Source organism: Oncorhynchus nerka, linkage group LG3 (assembly GCF_034236695.1).
Source record: "Oncorhynchus nerka isolate Pitt River linkage group LG3, Oner_Uvic_2.0, whole genome shotgun sequence".
NCBI lineage: Eukaryota > Metazoa > Chordata > Actinopteri > Salmoniformes > Salmonidae > Oncorhynchus > Oncorhynchus nerka.
Genome location: NC_088398.1, coordinates 18,657,851 through 18,679,616, shown reverse-complemented (window position 1 = coordinate 18,679,616; position 21,766 = coordinate 18,657,851). Strand labels below are relative to the sequence as shown.

At 43.3% G+C, this 21,766-nt stretch overlaps 1 protein-coding gene across 3 annotated transcripts in view; it reads right to left on the bottom strand.

The window, feature by feature from the left end:
* Window positions 1–15,547: 15,547 nt before the first annotated feature.
* LOC115103491 (pleckstrin homology domain-containing family F member 2-like) overlaps window positions 15,548–21,766 on the bottom strand; it is a 29,320-nt gene continuing 23,101 nt past the window's right edge. For 2 of the 3 annotated variants that reach the window (XM_029624328.2, XM_029624334.2), the window contains exon 2: window positions 15,548–21,302. In XM_029624328.2, coding sequence (XP_029480188.1) covers window positions 20,545–21,291 — 747 coding nt within the window. In that variant the 5' untranslated portion in view covers window positions 21,292–21,302 and the 3' untranslated portion in view covers window positions 15,548–20,544. The remainder of the gene's footprint in view (window positions 21,303–21,766) is intronic. The other variant, XR_003859605.2, reaches the window with a different exon arrangement.

The window sequence follows — 21,766 nt, the reverse complement described above, 5'->3', positions numbered from 1 at the left end:
TATATATATATAAAACTTGCAGCAGCACTATCAAGGTTCTTATTAGCTATTTCCAGCCTTAGCTGAGACGACGAGCAAATAATTTTACAGCACCTTACACAACATGTATCTGCTCATTTCCCTAATCACCCCATTCACTCTGTCCAATTTGAAATATAGTTGAGTAGTGGAGACCAGAGTCTATCAAACCTGGGCTCTCTTGCGGAGGTCATAAGTGAGATTTTCAAGGAGAAAGTCAACAATCTGGTCAATCCACATTTTAAACGTAGGAGGGGTATTAGAGGCCCACAATAGAAGAATACATTTCTTAGCAAAGTATGTAATAGTCATACGCAAATGTTCTCTGTCAGGATCAAGAACAAAGTCCTGCTGGGCATTAAGAAGATAGATACAGGGGTCATATAAAACTGTACATTAGTATTTTCTGTGCAGCAGTATGTATAGATTGCCAAAATCTGGCAATCTCTCTACAGTTCCAAAATACATGCATATAGGTTCCACTTTCAGAGGTACATATTTTACAGTTAGAAGAGATGTCCGTTTTCATTCTATGGAGTCTCAAAGGAGTGTAATAAAATGTGAACAAAAATTTGTAATTAGATTCTTTCATTTTTACATTAGTAGAGGAGCAGTATACCCTGTCGCAAACCTCCGCCCATAACTCATCACTAATAGTCAGACCAAGGTCCTTTTCCCAGATTATTTTCAAAGGAGTAAAGGAGGAGCCTCCTTTTTCAGAAAGGAGTCTATAGATATAAGATATTTTGCCTTTAATGGATTGTGCTGTGACAAGAAGGGTTTCGACTTAATTTCCTCATTTATTTGGGAGGAAATTACATGTCTAATTTGAATATATATATTTTTTTAATGGGATCTTGGCACATTGAATTCACTGCAGAGCTCTTGAAAGGATTTCAGTGTTGTGGTTTTCTGATGAAATAGGTCTGAAAAGGTCCTGATTCCGAGAGTTTGCCAAAGATAAAAGTTGGCATCCTTCAGGACTTTTGGCAAGTGTGGGTTGCCTACTATGGGCGAGTGAGAACATATTTGGGAGGAAATGCCCAGGTATTTCTTACAGGACCTCCATGCTAGTAGGGTGCTGTAAATCAAAGGTTTTGGCTATGTTGCCCACTTCACTAAAGTTATTAATGAATATAATTGAGCTTAGTGGCAATGAACCACAGGATTGGGCAAGACCACCCTTAGATTCAGGTTTCGATAGAGTGGAGAACTTGATCCTAAGTTTTTTATTGCCCCATATAAATTTGGTGATGGTTTGGTTAGTTGTTTTGAAGAAGGAAACTGGGAGATAGCATGGGAGCATCTGAAAAAAATAGTTCAGTCTAGGGAGGATGTTCATACGGATGACATTAATTCTTCCTACTAAGCTAATTGGGAGGGAGATCTAGGTTTGGAGATCGTTCTTGATTCGATCCAGGAGTGGAAGATAGTTTTCCTTGAAAGGGCTATTCAGATCTGGTGTTATGAAGATCCCAAGGCATTGAAACCCCTGTGTCTTCCATTGTAATGGACACAGTGTCTTCATAGAGCTGGTGAGTGTAAGATTGAGAGGGCAGACAGTGGATTTGTTTAAATTTATTTTATAATCTGAGAACTTGCCATACTGAGCAATTTTGTCTAAAATGGGAGGGATGTCTCAGGGTTGGATATGCAGAGCAAGACATCATCTGTGTAAAGCGAAATCTTGTGCGGCAGGCCGCCTGCAGAAACACCCATAATACTTGGATTGCTCCTTATCAACTCTGCCAGCGGCTCCGCCCCCAACAAGTAGAGCAGGGGGGATAGCGAGCACCCTTGTCTTGTGCCCCTGTCCCAAAGGGAATCTGTCAGAATTCAGTCCGTTAGTAGTCACCATGACATTTGGATGAGAGTATAGTGATTTGATCCATTTAATAAAGTCTGGGCCCATATTGAACTTTTCTAAGACTGAGAACAGAAAGCTCTACTCCCTCCTGTCGAACGCCTTCTCAGCATCCAGTGAAGCCAGCAGGACAGGGATCTTCTGTGCGTTTACTTGATCAATAATATCAAAAAGATGGTGAATGTTATCAGAATAGTATCTGTCTCTAATAAATCCAGTTTGGTCTGCTTTTATAACTTTGGAAAGAAGATTGTTTAGTCTTTTGGCGAACAATTTGGTAATTATTTTGTAGTCGAAATCCAACAAGCTTATGGGCTGGAAGGACGAGCAGGATAGAGGGTCCTTGTCTTTTTTGAGCTACACTGTGATGCGAGCTGTGTGCATTGAGTCTGGGAGAACTCTGTTTTTGCAAAAAATCATCCAGCATTGGCATGAAAATAGGGCTGAGCTGGGGCCAAAAAGCTTTGTAGAACTCTCTGGGGAATCCATCTGGGCCTGGGGACTTGTTAGGTGGCATGGAGGTAATTGCCTCCAGGATCTCCTCAGGAGTGAAGGGGGAGTTGAGAACTTCTTGGTCGGTATCTGATAGTTTAGGTAGCGAGATTCCCTCTAGGAAGGAGTGGAGTTCTGCCTCCGTGTGTTTTCTCTCAGAGGTATATAGTTTGCAGTAAATCATGAAAAGTTAAATGGATCTTTCTTGGGTTTTCTCGGCCTATTGCTATACTCATGGTTTTTCTGTTTAGTAAAGAAAACGTATTCATTTTTTAAAATCTCCCGAGTATAGTCCAAATTCAGTTTGGGTTTGGCTGCTTTAAGTTGACTCCAGGAGGTGCTGTCTGGGGATTGTTTATGTACTTTTTCACAGCATTCTAGCTCCCTCTCAAGATCTAGCCTGTGTGCTTCCATTGCTTTTTTCTTAGAGGAAGCATATGCAATTAGATGACCTCTTAGTGTGGCTTTGGCAGCGTCCCACATTGTGGCCGGAGAAACAGGAGAATCTATACTGAATAAAAATATAAACACAACATGTTGGTCCCATGTTCCATGAGCTGAAATAAAAGATCCCATAAATGTTGATTACACACAAAAACCTTATTTCTCTCAAATGTTGTGCACCAATATGTTTACATCCCTGTTAGTGAGCAATTCTCCTTTTGCCAAGATAATCCATCCACCTGACAGGTGTGGCATATCGATAATCTGATTAAACAGCATGATCATTACACAGATGGTTCTTGTACTGGGTACAATAAAATGGCACTCTTAAATGCGCAGTTCTGACACAATGCCACAGATATCAAAATTTAAAGGGAGTGCTCAATTGGATGCTGAGTGCAGGAATGTCCACCAGAGCTGTTGCCAGATAATTAAATGTTCATTTCTCTACGATAAGCCTTCAACATCGTTTTAGAGAATTTGGCAGTATGTCCAACCGGCCTCACAACCGCAGACCACGCCATCCCAGGACCTCCACATCAGGCTTCTTCACCTGCGGTATCATGAGACCAGCCACCTGGACAACTGATGAGTATTTCTGTCTGTAATGAAGTCCTTATGCTGGGAAAAATCTCATTCTGATTGGCTGGGCCTGGGCCTGGCTCCCCAATGGGTGGGCTCATGCCCTCCCAGGCCCACTCATGGCTGCGCCCCTGCCCAGTCATGTGAAATACATAGATTAGGGCCTAACGAATGTACTTCAATTGACTGATTTCTTCATATGAACTGTAACTCATTGAAATTGTTGCATGTTGCATTTATATATTTATTCTGTATAATTACAAGCTCGTTTAATGACTGGGTCATTTTTCCTGATTTGCAAGGGAGCAGATCAAGATCTTACTAAATGAAAAGAAAGTTGAGATTTTCTACTGGAAATAAAAGTTAGGTGAGGTTGTGTAACTACCTTCCTACACTGCCACTGTTAGGAAAGGAAAGGGGCTAAATTTGCAGGATAGATGGAGCGAAAGACCGGGGGGGGGCTGTCAGTTATATTGACTGACAGCCCACAGAGAAATAAAATGTACTGTAACAGGATGACCTAGGTGAGAATATTAGCTCAAATGTATTGTGGAGATCCTGCACCTAAATGTAATCAGTACCGGACTCAAAATGAGTACCGGCACCTATTTCAAGTCAAGCAGTGCTTTTGAATGAAGCAACTGTAGCTTATTTAACCAGCCATGGGTGTTTAAAACAAAGAGGCTGCTCTCGATTCCATCTTACACCTAAACTCCCATAACTCTTGTCCAGTGGATCAAGCACACACTCACCTTCCCTGGTCCACCAGGGGGCAAGATTCAACTGAAGCAGTTGCAATGGTGAGAGAATGGAGACCAACTATTCCTCTGGAGTAGTGGATCACACTCTTTTGTACTGTGACATGGCCATCCAAAGTCAATGTGACCTGACACAGGAACAAACACAGGGCCCAGTGTTGAGCTATAACCCAAATGGGACTGAGCTGTGACTCAGCATTTGAGACTGCTCTGCGGTAATAAATGCCTTGGGCCATTGTATTGACAGGCCTATTCTGTAAAAGGAACAGGAGTTCCAAGCAGTAGAAAATGTGAGGAGCCGGTACTCAGCTCCGGTGAGCTCCTACCCAAGTCGAGCACCGTGTAAAACTAACACAAATCAATAGTCAACTGCCATAGAGAGCCGACAATCAAAAGTTATAGCATCGATGAGACAGAATGTCTCAAACTCTAAAAATATATAAATCTGTAAGGCTGTCTATAATGATTAGATCCCTTGAGTGTGTGAGTCTGCGAGTGTGTAAGATTGACGATGTAAGAGTAGAAACATGTATAACACTACCAGTCTGTTTCTGCTTTCAACAATATATCAGTTATTTGTTGCTCTGCTAAACAAGCAGGACAACAACAAGTTGGCTGAGGCAGAAACAGACTGTGTAACCAGACTGGCTTTAGATTTTGTATGACACTAAAACAATATTAAGTGTCACACAGACAACATGTGTTTTCACAGGAAAGGGAAGAGTTGTGTGTTGTCTCACCGGCATGTGTCAAATTTGCGGGTCCCTGCATAGACGGAGCCTGAGCCCCCTTTCCCCAGCAATGCCCCCTTTACATACAGCTTTTCCAGCCAGGCTGAAATGAAACAAAGCTGTGAAAATGAATTCCCTCCTGATGGAACCAGAAATTATTTCTGAATCTGTTTGGTGGTCACTTTTACCTTTGCGGTGGCGTTTATTGGCTTTAGGGCGGGAAGTGGAGGGGCAGTCACCCTTTGCCCCCACCAGGCACAGTGGCCAGGGGCCTTGAGTCTGGTTCAGGGCTGGACCATGGCATACAGGCTCCATCCAACCTCCCCTGCCTCGGCCCCAGGCCCTGGAGGTCACAGCGTTGCATCTCTGGCTAACGTTCCCTGGACGCCGCCACAGGACCATGGGTGCAGGGGGAGCCGGCACACGACCATGGGTGCAGGGGGAGCCGGCACACGACCATGGGTGCAGGGGGAGCCGGCACAGGACCATGGGTGCAGGGGGAGCCGGCACAGGACCATGGGTGCAGGGGGAGCCGGCACAGGACCATGGGTGCAGGGGGAGCTGCCACAGCAAATAGCTCCTTGAAAGCCTTTGGCTCCTTGGACCTGCTACATTCTAAGTTGGGGGAAGCAGTTTTGGCGATGTGGAACCCAGACCTTTTCCTCTTCCGCCTCCATTCAGACCCCAACCCTGGTCAGAGCTGTTGGAGAACAGAGGGGGGCAATCAGTTAATGATAACCTCCTTTTCAACAGATATTTAAATATTAGGTTCAGTTTTTTGATAATAACAAGGTCAATGTAGTTTGATTCCCACACCTGCTTTATGAGTTCAATTGTGCCTGTACTTGGAAAACCCAAAAGAGGGCGCTATTAGTTCTTTCAAAATCGCCTTAAATTGTTGCTTTTACCTGAGATTCCTGATATGACCCATTCCTCCATTTCATGGGTTAGAAATGAAGAGAAAGGTTCAAAGCCAAGAGAAAAGCAGCCCTACTTTGCATTTTGTGACGTCATATGCTAACAATATGCTAACAACAAAATCTTCACACCCCTACAACTGTTTTTGAAATCTTGGTCCATGGAGAGTGGAGACCCACAGAGAGTGCAGGCTTTTGTTTGAACCCATACCAACTGATCAAACTATAGCTGATCAACAACAAACCCTTGACTAATTTAATCAGCTACAAAAAGCCTAATATGACCTTACACTATACAGTCAAACTTTTTATCATCACTAGGCCTACTTAGTTTGGTAAAAAATATATTTGTCAATTCAGCTATTGACCCCTAAGCTCTCTGAATCCACAACAAATAGGTTAGGTATGCATTTTCTGGTCAATAGCCATATCTTTAAAGCTCTGCATAAACACCCAATGAGAAAACATTTTAGAAAATTGCCCAAATATCAATTTGTGCTTTGTTGGCAATGACCCTCAGACAAGGATGAAAGAAAGCAGTGGAGAGAGATTAAAAACAGCTGTGTGTGTTTGTGTGTGTTTATGTGTGTGTGTGTGTGTTTATGGACAAAGACACCTGTGATTTGCTCCCTCCAAACACAGTTCAAACAGTTTCCACCCTCCAAACACAGTTCAAACAGTTTCCACCCTCCAAACACAGTTCAAACAGTTTCCACCCTCCAAACACAGTTCAAACAGTTTCCACCCTCCAAACACAGTTCAAACAGTTTCCACCCTCCAAACACAGTTCAAACAGTTTCCACCCTCCAAACAATCTGAATATAAAGTGAGGAGGAAGTCAAACTGCTGTTGTTCTTAGTAATAAGTGGTTATCATTCACTATATATACAAAGTATGTGGAAAGCCTTCAAATGAGTAGATTTGTCTGTTTCAGCCACACCCGCTGCTGACAGGTGTATAAAATCCAGCACACGGCCATGCAATCACCATAGACAAACATTGGCAGTAGAATGGCCTTTCTGAAGATCTCAGTGACATTCAACAGATGCCACCTTTCCAACAAGTCAGTTCATCAAATTTATGCCCTGCTAGAGCTGCCCTGGTCAACTGTAAGTGCTGTTGTGAAGTGGAAACGTCTTGGAGCAACAACGGTTCAGCCGTGAAGTGGTAGGCCACACAAGCTCACAGAACGGGACCGCCAAGTGCTGAAGTGGGTAAAAATCATCTGTCCTCGGTTGTAACACTCACTACAGAGTCCCAAACTGCCTCTGGAAGCAACGTTAGCACAAGAGCTGTTCTTTGGGAGCTTCATGAAATGGGTTTCCATGGCCGAGCAGCCACACCCAATGCATAGTGGAGGAATAATGTCTGGGGCTGTATTTCATGGTTTGGGCTAGGCCTCTTAGTTTCAGTGAAGGGAAATGTTAACGCTACAGCATACAATGACATTCTACACAATTCTGTGCTTCCAACTTTGTGGCATCAGTTTGGGGAAGGCCCTTTCCTGTTTCAGCATCACAATGCCCCCAGGCACAAAGCCACGTCCATACAGAAAATGTTTGGCGAGATCGGTGTGGAAGAACTCCGTAGTAATGCTTATGATTTTGGAATGAGATGTTCAACGAGCCATTGTCCACATACTTTTGGTCATGTAGTGTACCTTCACTAGAGTGGAAGTAATTTCTCTCTAACTTTGTGTTCTCTCTAACACACACACACACGCGCACGTCTGAAAAGTGTGATCGTTTAGCAACTTATAAGGAATGGATGGAAAATTGATTACCACAAAATCTGTAATGCTGGGGGTGAGTACTGTAAAGAGATGCTCAATGTCTTACTCCTACACATTAAAACAGTCATTCTCTATTGTACATAATGGTGTCTGTTCTGCCCAATAAATGTATATAAAGGCTCTTTAACAGGGTTCGTGTTAAACAGTACCATTTTTTAATACATTTTAGGGAGCGTCAGGGTGCGTGAGAGTTATTTAAGGCAGGGCTCTCCAACCCCAGTTGTAACTAACCTGGTTTAGTTTATCAACCAGCTAATTATTAGGTGTGCTAGATTTGGTTTGGAGTGAAAACCTACAGGACGGTAGCTCTCCAGGAACATGGTTGGAGAGCCCTGATTTAAGGTACTCTTCAAAGAGGTAGGGTTTCAGACATTTTCTAAAGATAGGCAGGGACTCCACTGTCCTGACTTTAGGGGGTAGCTGGTTCCACCATTGGGGTGCCAGGACAGAGAAGAGCTTTGACTGGGCTGAGTGGGAGCTGGCCTCCCGCAGGGGTGGGAGGGCCAAGAGACCAGAGGTGGCAGAACGGAGTGCTAGGGTTGGGATGTAGGGTTGACATAGCCAGAAGGTAAGGATGGGCAGTTCCCCTTGCTGCTCCGTAGGCAAGCACCAGGGTCTTGAAGATGATGCGAGCTTCGAATGGAAGCCAGTTGTGTGTGCGGAAGAGCGGGGTGACATGGGAGAACTTAGGACTGTTGGACACCATGTGGGCGTCGGCTTTCTGGATAAGTTGCAGGGGCTTGATGGCACAAGCGGGGAGCCCAGCCAACAAGAGATTTGCAGTAGTCTAGATGACAAGTGCCTGGATTAGGACCTGCAGAACTTCCTGTGTAAGGAAAGCTTATAGTCATTGCTTTGCATTCTTGGAGGGGGACACCGTGGAGGTGTCAACCGTGATGGAGAGGTCTTGTAGCGAGCAGGCCTTTCCCGAGAGGAAGAGCAGCTTCGTTTTGTTGAGGTTGAGCTTGAGGTGGTGGGTGCTCATACCCTACTCATCTCTGCCAGGCACACAGAGATGAGTGTCGCAAGGATTATTATAGATGAAAGAGAGTCAGCTTTGGCAGAGCGAAGAGACTTGGTGGCACAGAGGGGAGCAGTCTTAGTTGAGTGAGCCGACTGGTTAGGGTCAAGAAAATCGATCTGAGAGCGATAACGAGAGAGTTGGTCAGAAATGGCTCAAGTGTTTTGGAAAGAAAAGAAGGGATACTATCTGTCGTTTTTTGACGTCAGAGTCAAGTGTTGGTTGTTGAGAAGGGGAGTGACTCTGGCCATCTTTAAGTCAGAGGGGTCAAGTGTTGGTTGTTGACAAGGGGAGTGACTCTGGACATCTTTAAGTCAGAGGGGTCAAGTGTTGGTTGTTGAGAAGGGGAGTGACTCTGGACATCTTTAAGTCAGAGGGGTCAAGTGTTGGTTGTTGAGAAGGGGAGTGACTCTGGCCATCTTTAAGTCAGAGGGCACGCAGCCAGTGGTCAGGGATGAGTTGATGAGGGAAGTGAGAAGGTCTGAAGAAAGGAGGATGGGATGTGGTCAAGTGGGCAGGCCGGGAGGAAAGGGGACAGGTAGAGTCATAGGATGCAGAAAGGGAGGATAATAGAGTCGAAGAGGCAGTCAGAAAACAGGAGGGAGAAGGATTTAGAAGGAAGAAAGGATAGGATAGAAGAGGAGAGAGTAGCGGGAGAAAGAGTGAAGATTGCGGCTGTGCATGACATCTGACCACCAAGGGAAACAAAGTAGTGATCAGAGGCATTGATTGGGGTTAGTAGGCTAACAGCCTCTAGTGAAGATGAGGTCAAGTGTATTGCCTGACTTGAGAGTGGGAGGTGAATGGGAAAGGGTGAAGTCAAAAGAGGAAAGGAGTGAAAAGAAAGAGGTGGAAAGAAATTAATTGAAGTCAGGCGTGAGGAGGTTAGTCACCCTGTACGATGAGTGGTGAGCCAGCGTCGGTATATTAGCTTATCAAGGTGTCAAGCTTATTGAGGAATTCTCCAAGGGTGACTGATGGGCGATTAGATAACAACAATGTTAAGTTGAGTGGACAAGTGACACTGACAACATGGAATTCAAATGAGGAGATAGACGAGAGAGGGGGAAAAGAGAGAATCTCCACTTAGGAGAAATTAGTAGCCCTGTGCCACCACCGCGACGACCTGATGCTCTCGGACTATGTGAGAACACAGATGACGAGAGAGCAGCTGAAGTAGCAGTGTTTTCTGGGGAAATCCATGTCTCCGTCAGGGACAAAAAAGTGAAGGGACCGCAGATTGGCAGTTGCAAACTTTGCCAGAGGCTAGGAATTCAACATGGGTTGTGCACGCAGGGTGCACTAAATTAGAAAGGTTGCAGCCACGGGGCTGGGAGCATCTGTAAAACCAGTTATCTGGGAAACACAAAACTACAAAAAAGCTAAATGAGATGAGAAAATAACTAGGTAAGATACTCAAATGAGAGTGGCAGGAGCCTTCCTCGCTTTCCTTCCTCAAATAACTCTGCAGAACGACTCAGAACAATGTCTTTGCTTCGGCAACATCTCCGCTTACAGCTGCCGCTGAAATAGTCCCCTAACACTGTACTGTGACTCACCTCTACCCATAGAGGCAGACCAGTCACTCGCTCTGAATCTAACTTCATCCACAATTGTTCCGAATGGACGTCAAATATCTTCCTTCGTTCAAGTCCACCTCATTCTGTCAACCAAAATAAGGATTGGATGACAGACTAGTTCTGTCATCCAATTTCATGACACTCAGTCAGTTTCAGAAGACCTTTCTAAACCATGCTTTCAGTCAGTAATTACAGTATGCCATTGAAAATAAACAACTGTATTTGAAAAATGTGTGAACTATGGTGAAGTCATGTCAACATGTGTAGTGTGTATATATACAGTGGGGCAAAAAAGTATTTAGTCAGCCACCAATTGTGCAAGTTCTCCCACTTAAAAAGATGAGAGGCCTGTAATTTTCATCATAGGTACACTTCAACTATGACAGACAAAATGAGAAAAAAAAATCCAGAAAATCACATTGTAGGATTTTTAATGAATTTATTTGCAAATTATGGTGGAAAATAAGTATTTGGTCATCAATACTTCGTTATATACCCTTTGTTTGGCAATGACAGAGGTCAAACGTTTTCTGTAAGTCTTCACAAGGTTTTCACACACTGTTGCTGGTATTTTGCCCCATTCCTCCATGCAGATCTCCAGATCAGCACAATTGGTGGCTGACTAAATACTTTTCTGCCCCACTGTATATACCCCACTTCTAAAGGAAGAATATTGAACAATTCTTTATTTCAACATTCAACAGGGTACTAAATACTGTAATTTGCATCCTCTCATGTTCAATCAAATAAGAAGACTACTTCCGCCCCTCCAACCATCACAGTCAGTCCTATCTGCATGTTTATCACTGGGCTGGTTTTCCAGATTTATCCAGACTAGGTGTCTGATACACTGTCCCACAGAGAAATGACAAATGTAACATATACCGAAACTACCATAGAATGGTTACCAGCAACATAGCCAGGAAGGTAGGGTGACAAATAGGCTGTGGTGCAGTATTATTGTGTTTCTCATGCTGAGTTATTGGACATAGCTGATGGTCAGTGTGTCATCTCTTCACACCAAAGACTTTCAAACCATGTCGATAGCTATGGGGGTGGTAAGTATGTGTGTACATGATGTACTGCTCATACATTGGCGTTTTCTTGCCGAGTGCAGTGCATCATAAATGTTTCCAGCAACATGGAATGAGTCATCCCCTGGACAAAGATTACTGAAGATGCACGATAAATCAAATATAATTTTTTTGAAACCTTTGTCAAAAACGACCTAATTGCATTTGGTAACTACTGCCAAGTTTGACACTAGAAGAGAAACTAACCAAATAGCTTTCATTTACCCAAGCCAACCTTGTATTACTTTCACCTGTTTGCTGAGGTGTTGTGTGGCTCTAGTCTTGGACTGCATTCCATTCCAAAAACCTTACATCTTTCCTCTGCCCTTGACGACTAAACCTTGCAGAATGGAAAGTACTAGATAGGCGAAAGCAGCAGCTAAACCTTCCAATGTGAAAGAGGTTGGTTAAGGCCAGATGGACAAGGTCACAGTTTTTGGAATGGTACTCAGCCCTGGCTTGATATCAGACTCAGGGTTTCCCCCTAACTAAATGTATTTTCTACCGCCACGGGGCTTTTGGTTTGAACAGGAAAGCCACTTGAACCACTCGAGGGCTGGGTGGATGTCAACAGACTGATTTGCATGAGGCACAAGGTCGTAACTTGCTATAATTGGAGAAAGTTATAGAAGGCATGCCTATATTATCTAATGAGACATTTCATTAATGAGTCAATTATTGGTTTGAATAGTTTTGCATATTTACAGATACCCTTTTCAATGGTAACACTACCTACTTATACTACCTACTACATTAACAAGCAATTTACAAAAACACTTTTAACACAACAAATCATTATCTCCCTCTAAAACAGCTGGACTGCGGACAGGAATGGACATGACTGCTAAGTCTGGCTGTTTACTTAAATAAAATTATTCTGTGACGCATTTCCCACCACAACCAAAACCACTTTGAGACCTCAGGTATAGTGTTCAATATTGCCTCAGACAGAATGCCCAAGGGAGGAGTAGGTGTGATTTCATAACCAACTAATATCCTGTCCTATGGGTGTCATTGAGTACACATGATTAAACCTCCAGTACGCCCACAACTGGGGCATATTCATTACACCAATTCTGTTGCAAAACCTTTCTTAAACGGAATGAAACTGGGAGGGACCTACCTGAATTTGTCCAATAGAAACTCTTGTTTTCATTGCAAAACAACTGTTTGGACTAATTATTACACCCTTGATGTTCTCCTCCATTGATCATGAATCGTTTGACAATGAGATGTGGTTACACCATACACAAACACAGACTCCTTCAGTCTGATGAGCCTGCAGAAGGCCTGGGCCCAGAACATGGCCCAAACTCATTTGAAATGTTGTAGCAGATCCAGAAAGACAATAATGTATGTTCATTTCTCTTGTGCTTTTGTAACAAATGTGTCCTTTATACACACTGTACAAGGCCAATATACTGTATAGTCATTATACATGAGGCCAAAGCTTTGTTACGTTGGTGGCAGAAGTGGAATCGTGACCATGACAACCATCACTCCAGAAGTCCTATGAAGGACTAGTTAGTGAGTCAGTGTTGACATGCTTTTCAATAGGGGAGGGTTGTGTAACAACTCTGCAACCCACCACCCAATAGATCCTGCTCCAGAACAGGTTCACAACCCTTTTGAGTCCTTACAGTACTATACAGTAGGTCAGGTCTCCATGATACTGATTGGTGTATCAAAGCACACACCACTACCTCACAACTCTCCATATACCGTTATCCCTGTACTACAGATCATATACCTCAGTAAGCATCCACAATGACTCACATGGATTACATGGCAAGTTGGTGATTAACACTCCGATGACGTAGGGTTTCCACGGAACTTCTGAAGGGACTTTGGCTCAACAACAATTCTCACTTTCACCAACTGTTGATGTGATGTTATTCTGACCACTCGACACAGAACAAGACCAGAATAAACGATCACTTAGCCAAAGAGAACATTCTACTGTCTCTCTTCTGCGCAATAGTTAAGTCAAGACTCTCTCTCTCTCTCTCTCTTTAGTTGTCTTGTTACTGTTGCTCACTGGAGCTAATTGACAAGGACGGGCGAAGGGTGATTGTTGGTGGTGTGCTTCACACATCTTTGCACTCGTCAACAAGACATCCATTTAATCAAATGTAATCTGTTTGACGGAGACAGAGCAACTCCTTGGAAGAGGAAGTTTAACTTTGAATTTGATTTACTGTATTTCTATAGAAATGATGGTACCCCAATTATCTGCAACAGCTTCACTCTTGCTGATCCTGGCATTATTTGACAGTCACCTGCTATGCAAGATGTTTGAAAACAGCAGAGGCATAATTTAAAATGTGTGGGGATGGTTGTACTGTAAAGTACAACATACTCTTGCCGTTGTACCTCCTGTGTTCAGTTAGCTATGATTCATCATTGGGAAGCACTGCTGATTACACAATCATAATCACGGTTACTATTATTATTCGGTTTATTAATGGTCAATGCATTCTTTTACAAGTTCGTTCCATTGTATTACTGTCAGTGAAGAACATCATTAAAGTCATAATTGCATAGCTGAAGCTTTTCTGATAGCTATGTGCCCTCTTTTTTCATTGTTTTGCAGTTTCTATGGGGGTGCCACAGGGTTCAATTCTCGGGCTGACTCTTTTCTGTTATGCATCAATGATGTCACTCTTGCTGCTGGTGATTCTCCTTTCCACCTCTACACAGACGACACCATTCTGTATACATCTGGTCCTTCTTTGGACACTGCGTTAACTAACCTCCAGACGATCTTAAAGGCCATACAACTCTCCTTCCGTGGTCTCCAACTGCTTTTAAATGCTAGTAAAACTAAGTGCATGCTCTTCAACCGATCGCTGCCCGCACCTGCCCGCCCATCTAGCATCACTACTCTGGACGGTTCTGACTTAGAATATGTGGACAACCACAAATACCTAGGTGTCTGGCTAGACTGTAAACTCTCCTTCCAGACTCAAATTAAGCATCTCCAATCCAAAATGAAATCTAGAAATCGGCTTCCTATTTCACAACAAAGCATCCTTCACTCATGCTGCCAAACATACCCTCAAAACTGACCATCCTACCGATCCTAGACTTCGGAGAAGTCATTTACAAAATAGCCTCCAACACTCTACTCAACAAATTGGATGCAATATATCACAGTGCCATCTGTTTTGTCACCAAAGCCCCATATACTACCCACCACTGTGACCTGTATGCTCTTGTTGGCTGGCCCTCGCTTCATACGTCGCCGCCAAACCCACTGGCTCCAGGTCATCTATAAGTCTTTGCTAGGTAAAGCCCCGCCTTATCTCAGCTCACTGGTCACCATAGCAGCACCCACCCGTAGCACGCGCTCTAGCAGGTATATCTCACTGGTCAGTCCCAAAGCCAATTCCCCCTTTGGCTGTCTTTCCTTCCAGTTCTCTGCTGCTAATCACTGGAACGAACTGCAAAAATCACTGGAGCTGGGGACTAATATCTCCCTCACTAGCTTTAAGCACCAGCTGCTAGAGCAGCTCACAATCACTGCACCTGTACATAGCCCATCTGTAAACAGCCCATCCAACTACCTCATCCCCATACTGCATTTATTTATTTATCTTGTCCTTTGCACCCCAGTATCTCTACGTGCACATTCATCTTCTGCACATCTATCACCCCAGTGTTTAATTGCTATATTGTAATTACTTCGCCACCATGGCCTATGTATTGCCTTACTTCCCTTAACCAACCTCATTTGAACACACTGTATATATATTTTTCTACTGTGTTTGTTTATTCCATGTGTAACTCTATTGTATGCGTCTAACTGCTTTGCTATATCTTGGCCAGATTGCAGTTGTAAATGAGAACTTGTTCTCAACTAGCCTACCTGGTTAAATAAAGCTGACTTAAAACATTTCATTTTAAAAATTGTTCTCTAGGCCTCTTTCTTTTGAAATGTATTTGACATACATTATTGAACTGACTTTTGTGGGAACCCAACGGGCATCTTCCTCAAGTATGTTCATGCATTTCCTATAACAGCCATCCCTATTGAAACAATGCACCTCTGTTTCTGATGCAGGGTAGTTCATCAGACTCCACCTTGGAGAGACAAGGCAGGCTATTTGACACAACAGTAAGGTCATTAATACCTGTGGAGCGAAACAATGGGACTTTGTAGAATGAAACATGGAACACGTACAGCTGACTTTCAAAACAGCTTTTCTACCTCTGTTCATTTGAATCAGTTTTTCATACACAAGCGGTGTGAATAAGGTACTCTCAGATAGAAAATGAGTTAATATAGCATTTTATTGCACCTCTCAGTCAAAAAGAAAGTAGAAAAGGAGAACGCCAGGAGAAGGAATCCCAACCGTACAGAGTTCAAAACCGCTGCAAGAGGATGTAAAGCATGTGTGGAGTAACCTGCCTAATACCCACCAGCCTCATGTGACAATGTCAGTTTCTGTTCTCAGTATGAACACTGTGACTTGTAGAAGACTGCTACAGTCACCTACATGCAACCAGTTTAAACGTCTGCCAGTAGGAAGCGCCCTGCAGCTTTTGAAGTTACATCAGGACCAGCCATCGCTCCCATCTGTAAGAGAGCAGTCACACTTCTACACCAAACACTCCACTTAATGGTTGTCTGTGCATTCATTACATGTTGTTCACAGACAACGTGGTCTAGCTTCCCCGCTGATCACACCCCCAACCTGACCTGAGCAAGTACATCTTTCTTTCTTAGTGGCGTTAACCTGCCACATCCCACTGGCAGCTAGCTTAATCGATACCTCTTTCCTCTTCCTCCACGAGTCTTTGGTTGCCGACCTGCCAGTGATAGAGGCCGGATGGACATCAGTCCTGATGACAGACAATCAGGCTGGGAGCCATTTCCTCAGCTTGATGTCGTAGGTTTTAAGCAATCAATACTTATTTTTCTGAAGATGTTGTACACAATTTTTTTGCCATGTAGGGGCTGAATCCCCCCCAGCTTGGACCATTAGGGTTGGTTGACCCCAGTCAATAGCCTTGCCATCATTTTAGTAAGAAAATTCTGAAGATGTATAACTACCACAAGTTTATAATGGTCTGATAAATTAGTCAAACTAATACCATCTGCAACATTATCACAAGTATCAACATACAAACGCTAAACCTTCCAAGTTTCTCAATGGGATTAAAAAATATATATTTTCTGTGAAGTCTCAGTAAAAACTCAATAGCACTGAAAATTCTCCCAGACAGAGGTCAAAGTTCAACAGCAGGTCATAATCACAGCAAGGGCCAGGCTGCAGCCCTCTGCGGTTACCATGGGAACTGTACAGTGGAGATTAGCCAGGGGCTGTAGTGAGCGGGATTTGGGCTGGATGGTGTATCGGAGGATTTGGGGCTAGATGGTGTTTCGGTTGGATTTAGGGGCATTTAACCAACTGCAACCTGAAAGTTTTAATATACCTGTACTGCGGGGAGGGGGACAGTAAAATACTCCATAATAAAACATTTAAAAATTGCACTTGTTAGACAAGTTAAGCTTCATACATCATGTATTGTTTCAGGGAATGGGATTGGAAAATGTGACAAACAACCATCCCTATAATCTTTATTTTATTTGACTTTATGTCAAGACACCACAGGCTTAGTTGAGGGCATCTTGATACTTCATCAGAAACGTATGAATGTAAGATGTCGAATAAATAAATGAAAGGACAGCTATGAACATGGCATCTTCAGAATGATTCAAATAGCTTTCAGAAATGCTTGGTGCATTTCTTTCTGAATGTTTAAAAAAAAAATTTGACCCCCTTTTCTCCCTAATTAGTAGTTACTATCTTGTCTCATCGCTACAACTCCCGTACAGGCTCGAGAGATACGAAGGTCATGCGTCCTCCGAAACACAACACAACCGCACTGCTTCTTAACACAGCGCGCATCCAACCCGGAAGCCAGCCGCACCAATATGTCGGAGGAAACACCGTGCACCTGGCGACCTTGGTTAGCGTGCACTGCACCCGGCCCACCACAGGAGTCACTGGTGCGCGATGAGACAAGGACATCCCTACCGGCCAAACCCTCCCTAATCCGGACGACGCTGACTTAATCACTAATGTTAAGATCTGCACAAGGAAGAAAATAAAAAAATACCATCTCAGAATTTTCTGGGCTTCTCATTGAATCACTGGACAAACAAAGCTTGAAAACTGCACTGAGAACAGTTTGGCTGCTGGATTATGGCATGATTGTTATGAGCACTACATGCCATGTGACTATCAGGCAGCCTATGAGGTCATGGAGCAGTCAGTTCTCAGCTCCCCGAGAAGACTGTCACCACCACCTAGCAAGCTCCCTCTAAACGCCATGGTAAATAGTCATTCCCCTCTGAAGCCATGAGGACTTTTTTTCCAACAAGCCGAAGAAGACAAGACAGATTTTAGGCAATATGTTATTTTATACATATATATTTCAATTGAGAAAATTAGTATCTAACGATGATATGCTGTATTACATTCAGGTTTAAGCCCTTTATTAAAGATGTTTTAAACAAGAATTTAAATCAAAATCAAAATCTGAGAGAAGACAAAACGTCACCCGATAGCAATCGAGAGAACTTCAGTTCCATGAGACTTGAGTGGTTAACAAACCACACCAGATAATCAGGCAAAGAAAACGAACTCAAAACAGTATGGTATGCTCTCTTTCAGAAATCTCACATTGTTCCCTCAGTTCTGTGTTCAGACATCATTTTTGCTTAATGGGTATACAATGTTAAATCTCAGGTTGTGTAGGTCCCCCTAGCTCACTCTCCTGAGGTGATATCATACAGGAAATCCAGTCCTGTCAGTCTACGGTCACAGGGGCACAGTAGCTCTTGTTTACGACCTCTCTCCAGAGAAAGAGAGTAAAGTGCTGGTGTTTAATCCGGTCCATACATGAAGACGAGACGAGCACAAGAGACCTGAAACAGCGGCATTTGTATAACTACATAGTATACTGTACAAAACAAATCCCAAATACTATACAAATATACAAAATCAACAGGATTAAAACAGTCATTTCAAAATATTCATTAAGTGAGGTGAAAGAACAAACGTGTTAAGGAAACTACAGATTATGGTAGGATTTGCGTTAATATAGATGTGCCCAATATCTATAAATAGGATCAACAGCAAAACTTGCTTAAGTGAGTATAATGATAAACCTTCAATAGAGTGAGTGATGTAGTATTTTGAGCATCTGCTTCTTCAACAATACAACCTGATAATCAGAGACAACGGGGTAGGAGATTTACATCGAAGTACTGTATGACGTCTTATTGCTTGCCAAAGAGATTGACTTTTATAGGGTTCTACAGTTACTTCTTAGAGAAGCTAAAAAAATAAAAGGAAAGAAATGATCCCTTTTACCAGTTCTGTCACTCTGAAACACACACACACTTCTCAGGATAAACGTTCCACTTTACTCTGAAAGACTGCAAATTAGTTCCAAGTCTATGCCACCTGTGAGCCTGACTGCTTAAGTGTAAAAACAAGTTGCTTTAAAAGGAGAGAAAGGATTCCCATGGAAACACAGGAAGATAAACTATGCCTAGACAAAGTGAATTAGATCTGTCTGGCCCAGAGTGTAAAACCTGAAATGGTTAGTGCATTTCACGTTCGCTTCACAGCGTGAAAAAGTGATGGTGGTTGCGGGTAGGTCATTGTTGGTCCTCCAACAAGCCTTTCACATGTCAGCGTCAGCTGACACAGACTGGCCATACCTTATAGGGAAGCTCAGTTGGAAGAGGGACAGGAGGGGGCAGGGATGGTCTCGGTTCCTCTGAGAGAAGTCGATGGTAGACACTTCCTGTACGTTATGCAATGATATCCCGTTCTCTGTGGTCAGGCAAGTTCAGTTCAGCTTTATTTTCTGACAGGTCAGGATACCCTGGAACTTTGAGGGCAGGTTAGGAAGCAGTCACATACTGAGGAGACCACAGTAAGACAATGGGCTGATTTCCTGATCATCACAGGTCAAGTTTCTGCTCTCACAGCACTCTAGAGGCACTCAGTGGAAACTCCAGCCAGAAACTTGCCAAATACTCTAGATGAACCAAAACCCATCTCCAACACTGGACAGTACCTTATAAAGCATGACTGTATTTTTAGGTGCATGTTTTCTTCTCTGATTTAGTAAAAAAATATCAGAAGTAAAGCTTTCTAGTGCATCTACACACACAATGATCACACAAACTTCTCCCTACAGCCATTATTCAACTTAGGGTTATACCGACAGAACACAGCCTCAAAACAGAAGTTACAGTACTAGGGTCTGATGCAATATCTCATTCAAACAGTCCTGCCCAGACAACTCACTTTCTCAAAAGGCACTGTGTGAAAATTAAGGTCTGTATGAGGTACATTTTTGGGATGATTGACTATGTGCATTTCAAATACATGCTATTACAAGTTAAGCTGTGGAGAAAAACTTCAAAACTGAAAGTTGGCCACCACTCTATGCTAAGACACACACCTAGAGGAGCTTCACCATACAATTATAAAGCTTTAGCCGATTTGTCATAAGCAACTAACTACAAAAGACAAATCAACAGACAACATATCAGACTGTTCACGTTTCTGGCTTTGATACTGTAATCATTTGAGAGGTTAGTTAAGGAGGGGTTATTTATGTTAGAAAATACTGAAGCAGTTTAAAAACCGAGAAAAAAAAAGCACCTACAGGTATTTTACCTGAAATATTTAAAGGGGTAGGTAAGACTATGTAAAGTGTGACTGAATGCTAATCACTTCTCCCCGCAGAAATATCAGCATTGAGGCATGTAAACACACCTCTTAAGGTTCATTGGTAAAAATTTAAAAAAATATAAGGGGAAATTAAATCAAGAATGTAATAGAAGCGAGGATGACATTAGCAGAGAGGACAATGAGAGGGGCTACATTACTCCTAGCATCATTCACTCCTGTAGTGAGGTCCACTGTTTAATGGAGAACAAAGAGGATGGACTATGGAGCATGCCATACAGGAAACAGCCATACTACTAATAGTGTGAGGGATATTTTTAACCGAACTTACTACAATTCCCATCAGGCATTTCACTATATTATCGTTAAAAACATTTATTTCAGCAAGAAGAAAAAAGAGAATGTTTCTTCAAAACACTGCTGTCCAATGAATTAATCTTCCTACGCTATTTTTAAGCTGTGGAGGGATAAAAAAAAAAAGTAATTATTAGTGGAATATTGCTAATTGATTACTAAAAGGGGAAAGATGGAAGGCTGTCAGGAAGGCCTTCCTCAGTCACTGCTGTCCTCCTCATCTTCGTCGTCCGACATGTTGTTGAACTTTGACCCTGACCGGCTGTAGGAGTCCGAGCATGGGCCTAAGCCCACCCCCCCTCCTGCGGAGGCCAGCTGCAGGTAACAGAACTCACACACACGCACCGGCTTGGATGACTGGCTGGGCAGCAGGAACTTCTTGTCAGAGCACGGGCCACAAACCACATAACCGCACTTGCGGCAGTGGTGGCGGCGGCTGAGGGGCGTGAACTTGATCTTCTGGCAGCGCATGCAGAGGGTGGCCTCTGAGTCTGGTATCCAGACGGCGGCGTGCTCGCCAGTCGGTGCCTTGCCACTCTTCTCCAACAGGTCGCCCACGCACTTGCCGATGTGGCTCATCCACTCTGACTTCTCAGTAGCGGTGGCGGCGTAGACAGCGAAGGACTTGGTGGGTGTCTTGATGAGCCAGCCGTTCCGCAGGTCGCCCTCGTCAGCCACCGTGTCGATGGTGACGCTCTCCAGCGGGATGATGTGCTGCTTGTTGTACTTCTTCTTCTGGATGACAATGTTGCCGTACACCAGGATGTCGTTGAACAGGAAGAACTGGCGCGCCTTGGGCTTCTTGCGACACAGCTTGGTGAGCACACCTTCACCGATGAGTACGCGGCCCGGTATGACCAGTGGCTGGCCCGCCGCGCCGAAGCAGCCCTCGACTACCTGGATCCTCTTGGAGTTGGCCTCGCTGTTCGCCAGCCGGTCCACCATCTTAGCCTCGCCTGGAGCAGACAGAGAGGGAGAGAAAAACTGTTGTGTTTGAATTTTTAGCAAATATCCCTTCAAAGCTGCGATACAAAGATTGAAAGTGGAAAAAAAAGTGTCATCCAGTTCATTGCATTATAAGAATATGAAAAGCGATATAGGAAATATTTGGCAGGCAACACAGACACGTTTCAATAGAGAACTTCTAGCAAAATGTCCATGGACTAGGCCTCTCATTTAGTCAGCTGCTTTATTAACATAAGACTCACTCAAAATGAGCATTGTTTTTGTTGAACATCCTACTCCAAAATACATGTTATCTTCCTTTAAAATTCATCTGAAAATCAAGGACAGTTTCATTTTCTCTCTTAATCTCAATGACATCACCAGACCATTCTATATTAACCCAAAAGGTTATTTAACTAGCGTAACGTATCTGGATAAGAGCGTCTGCTAAATGACTTAAATGTAAATGTAAATG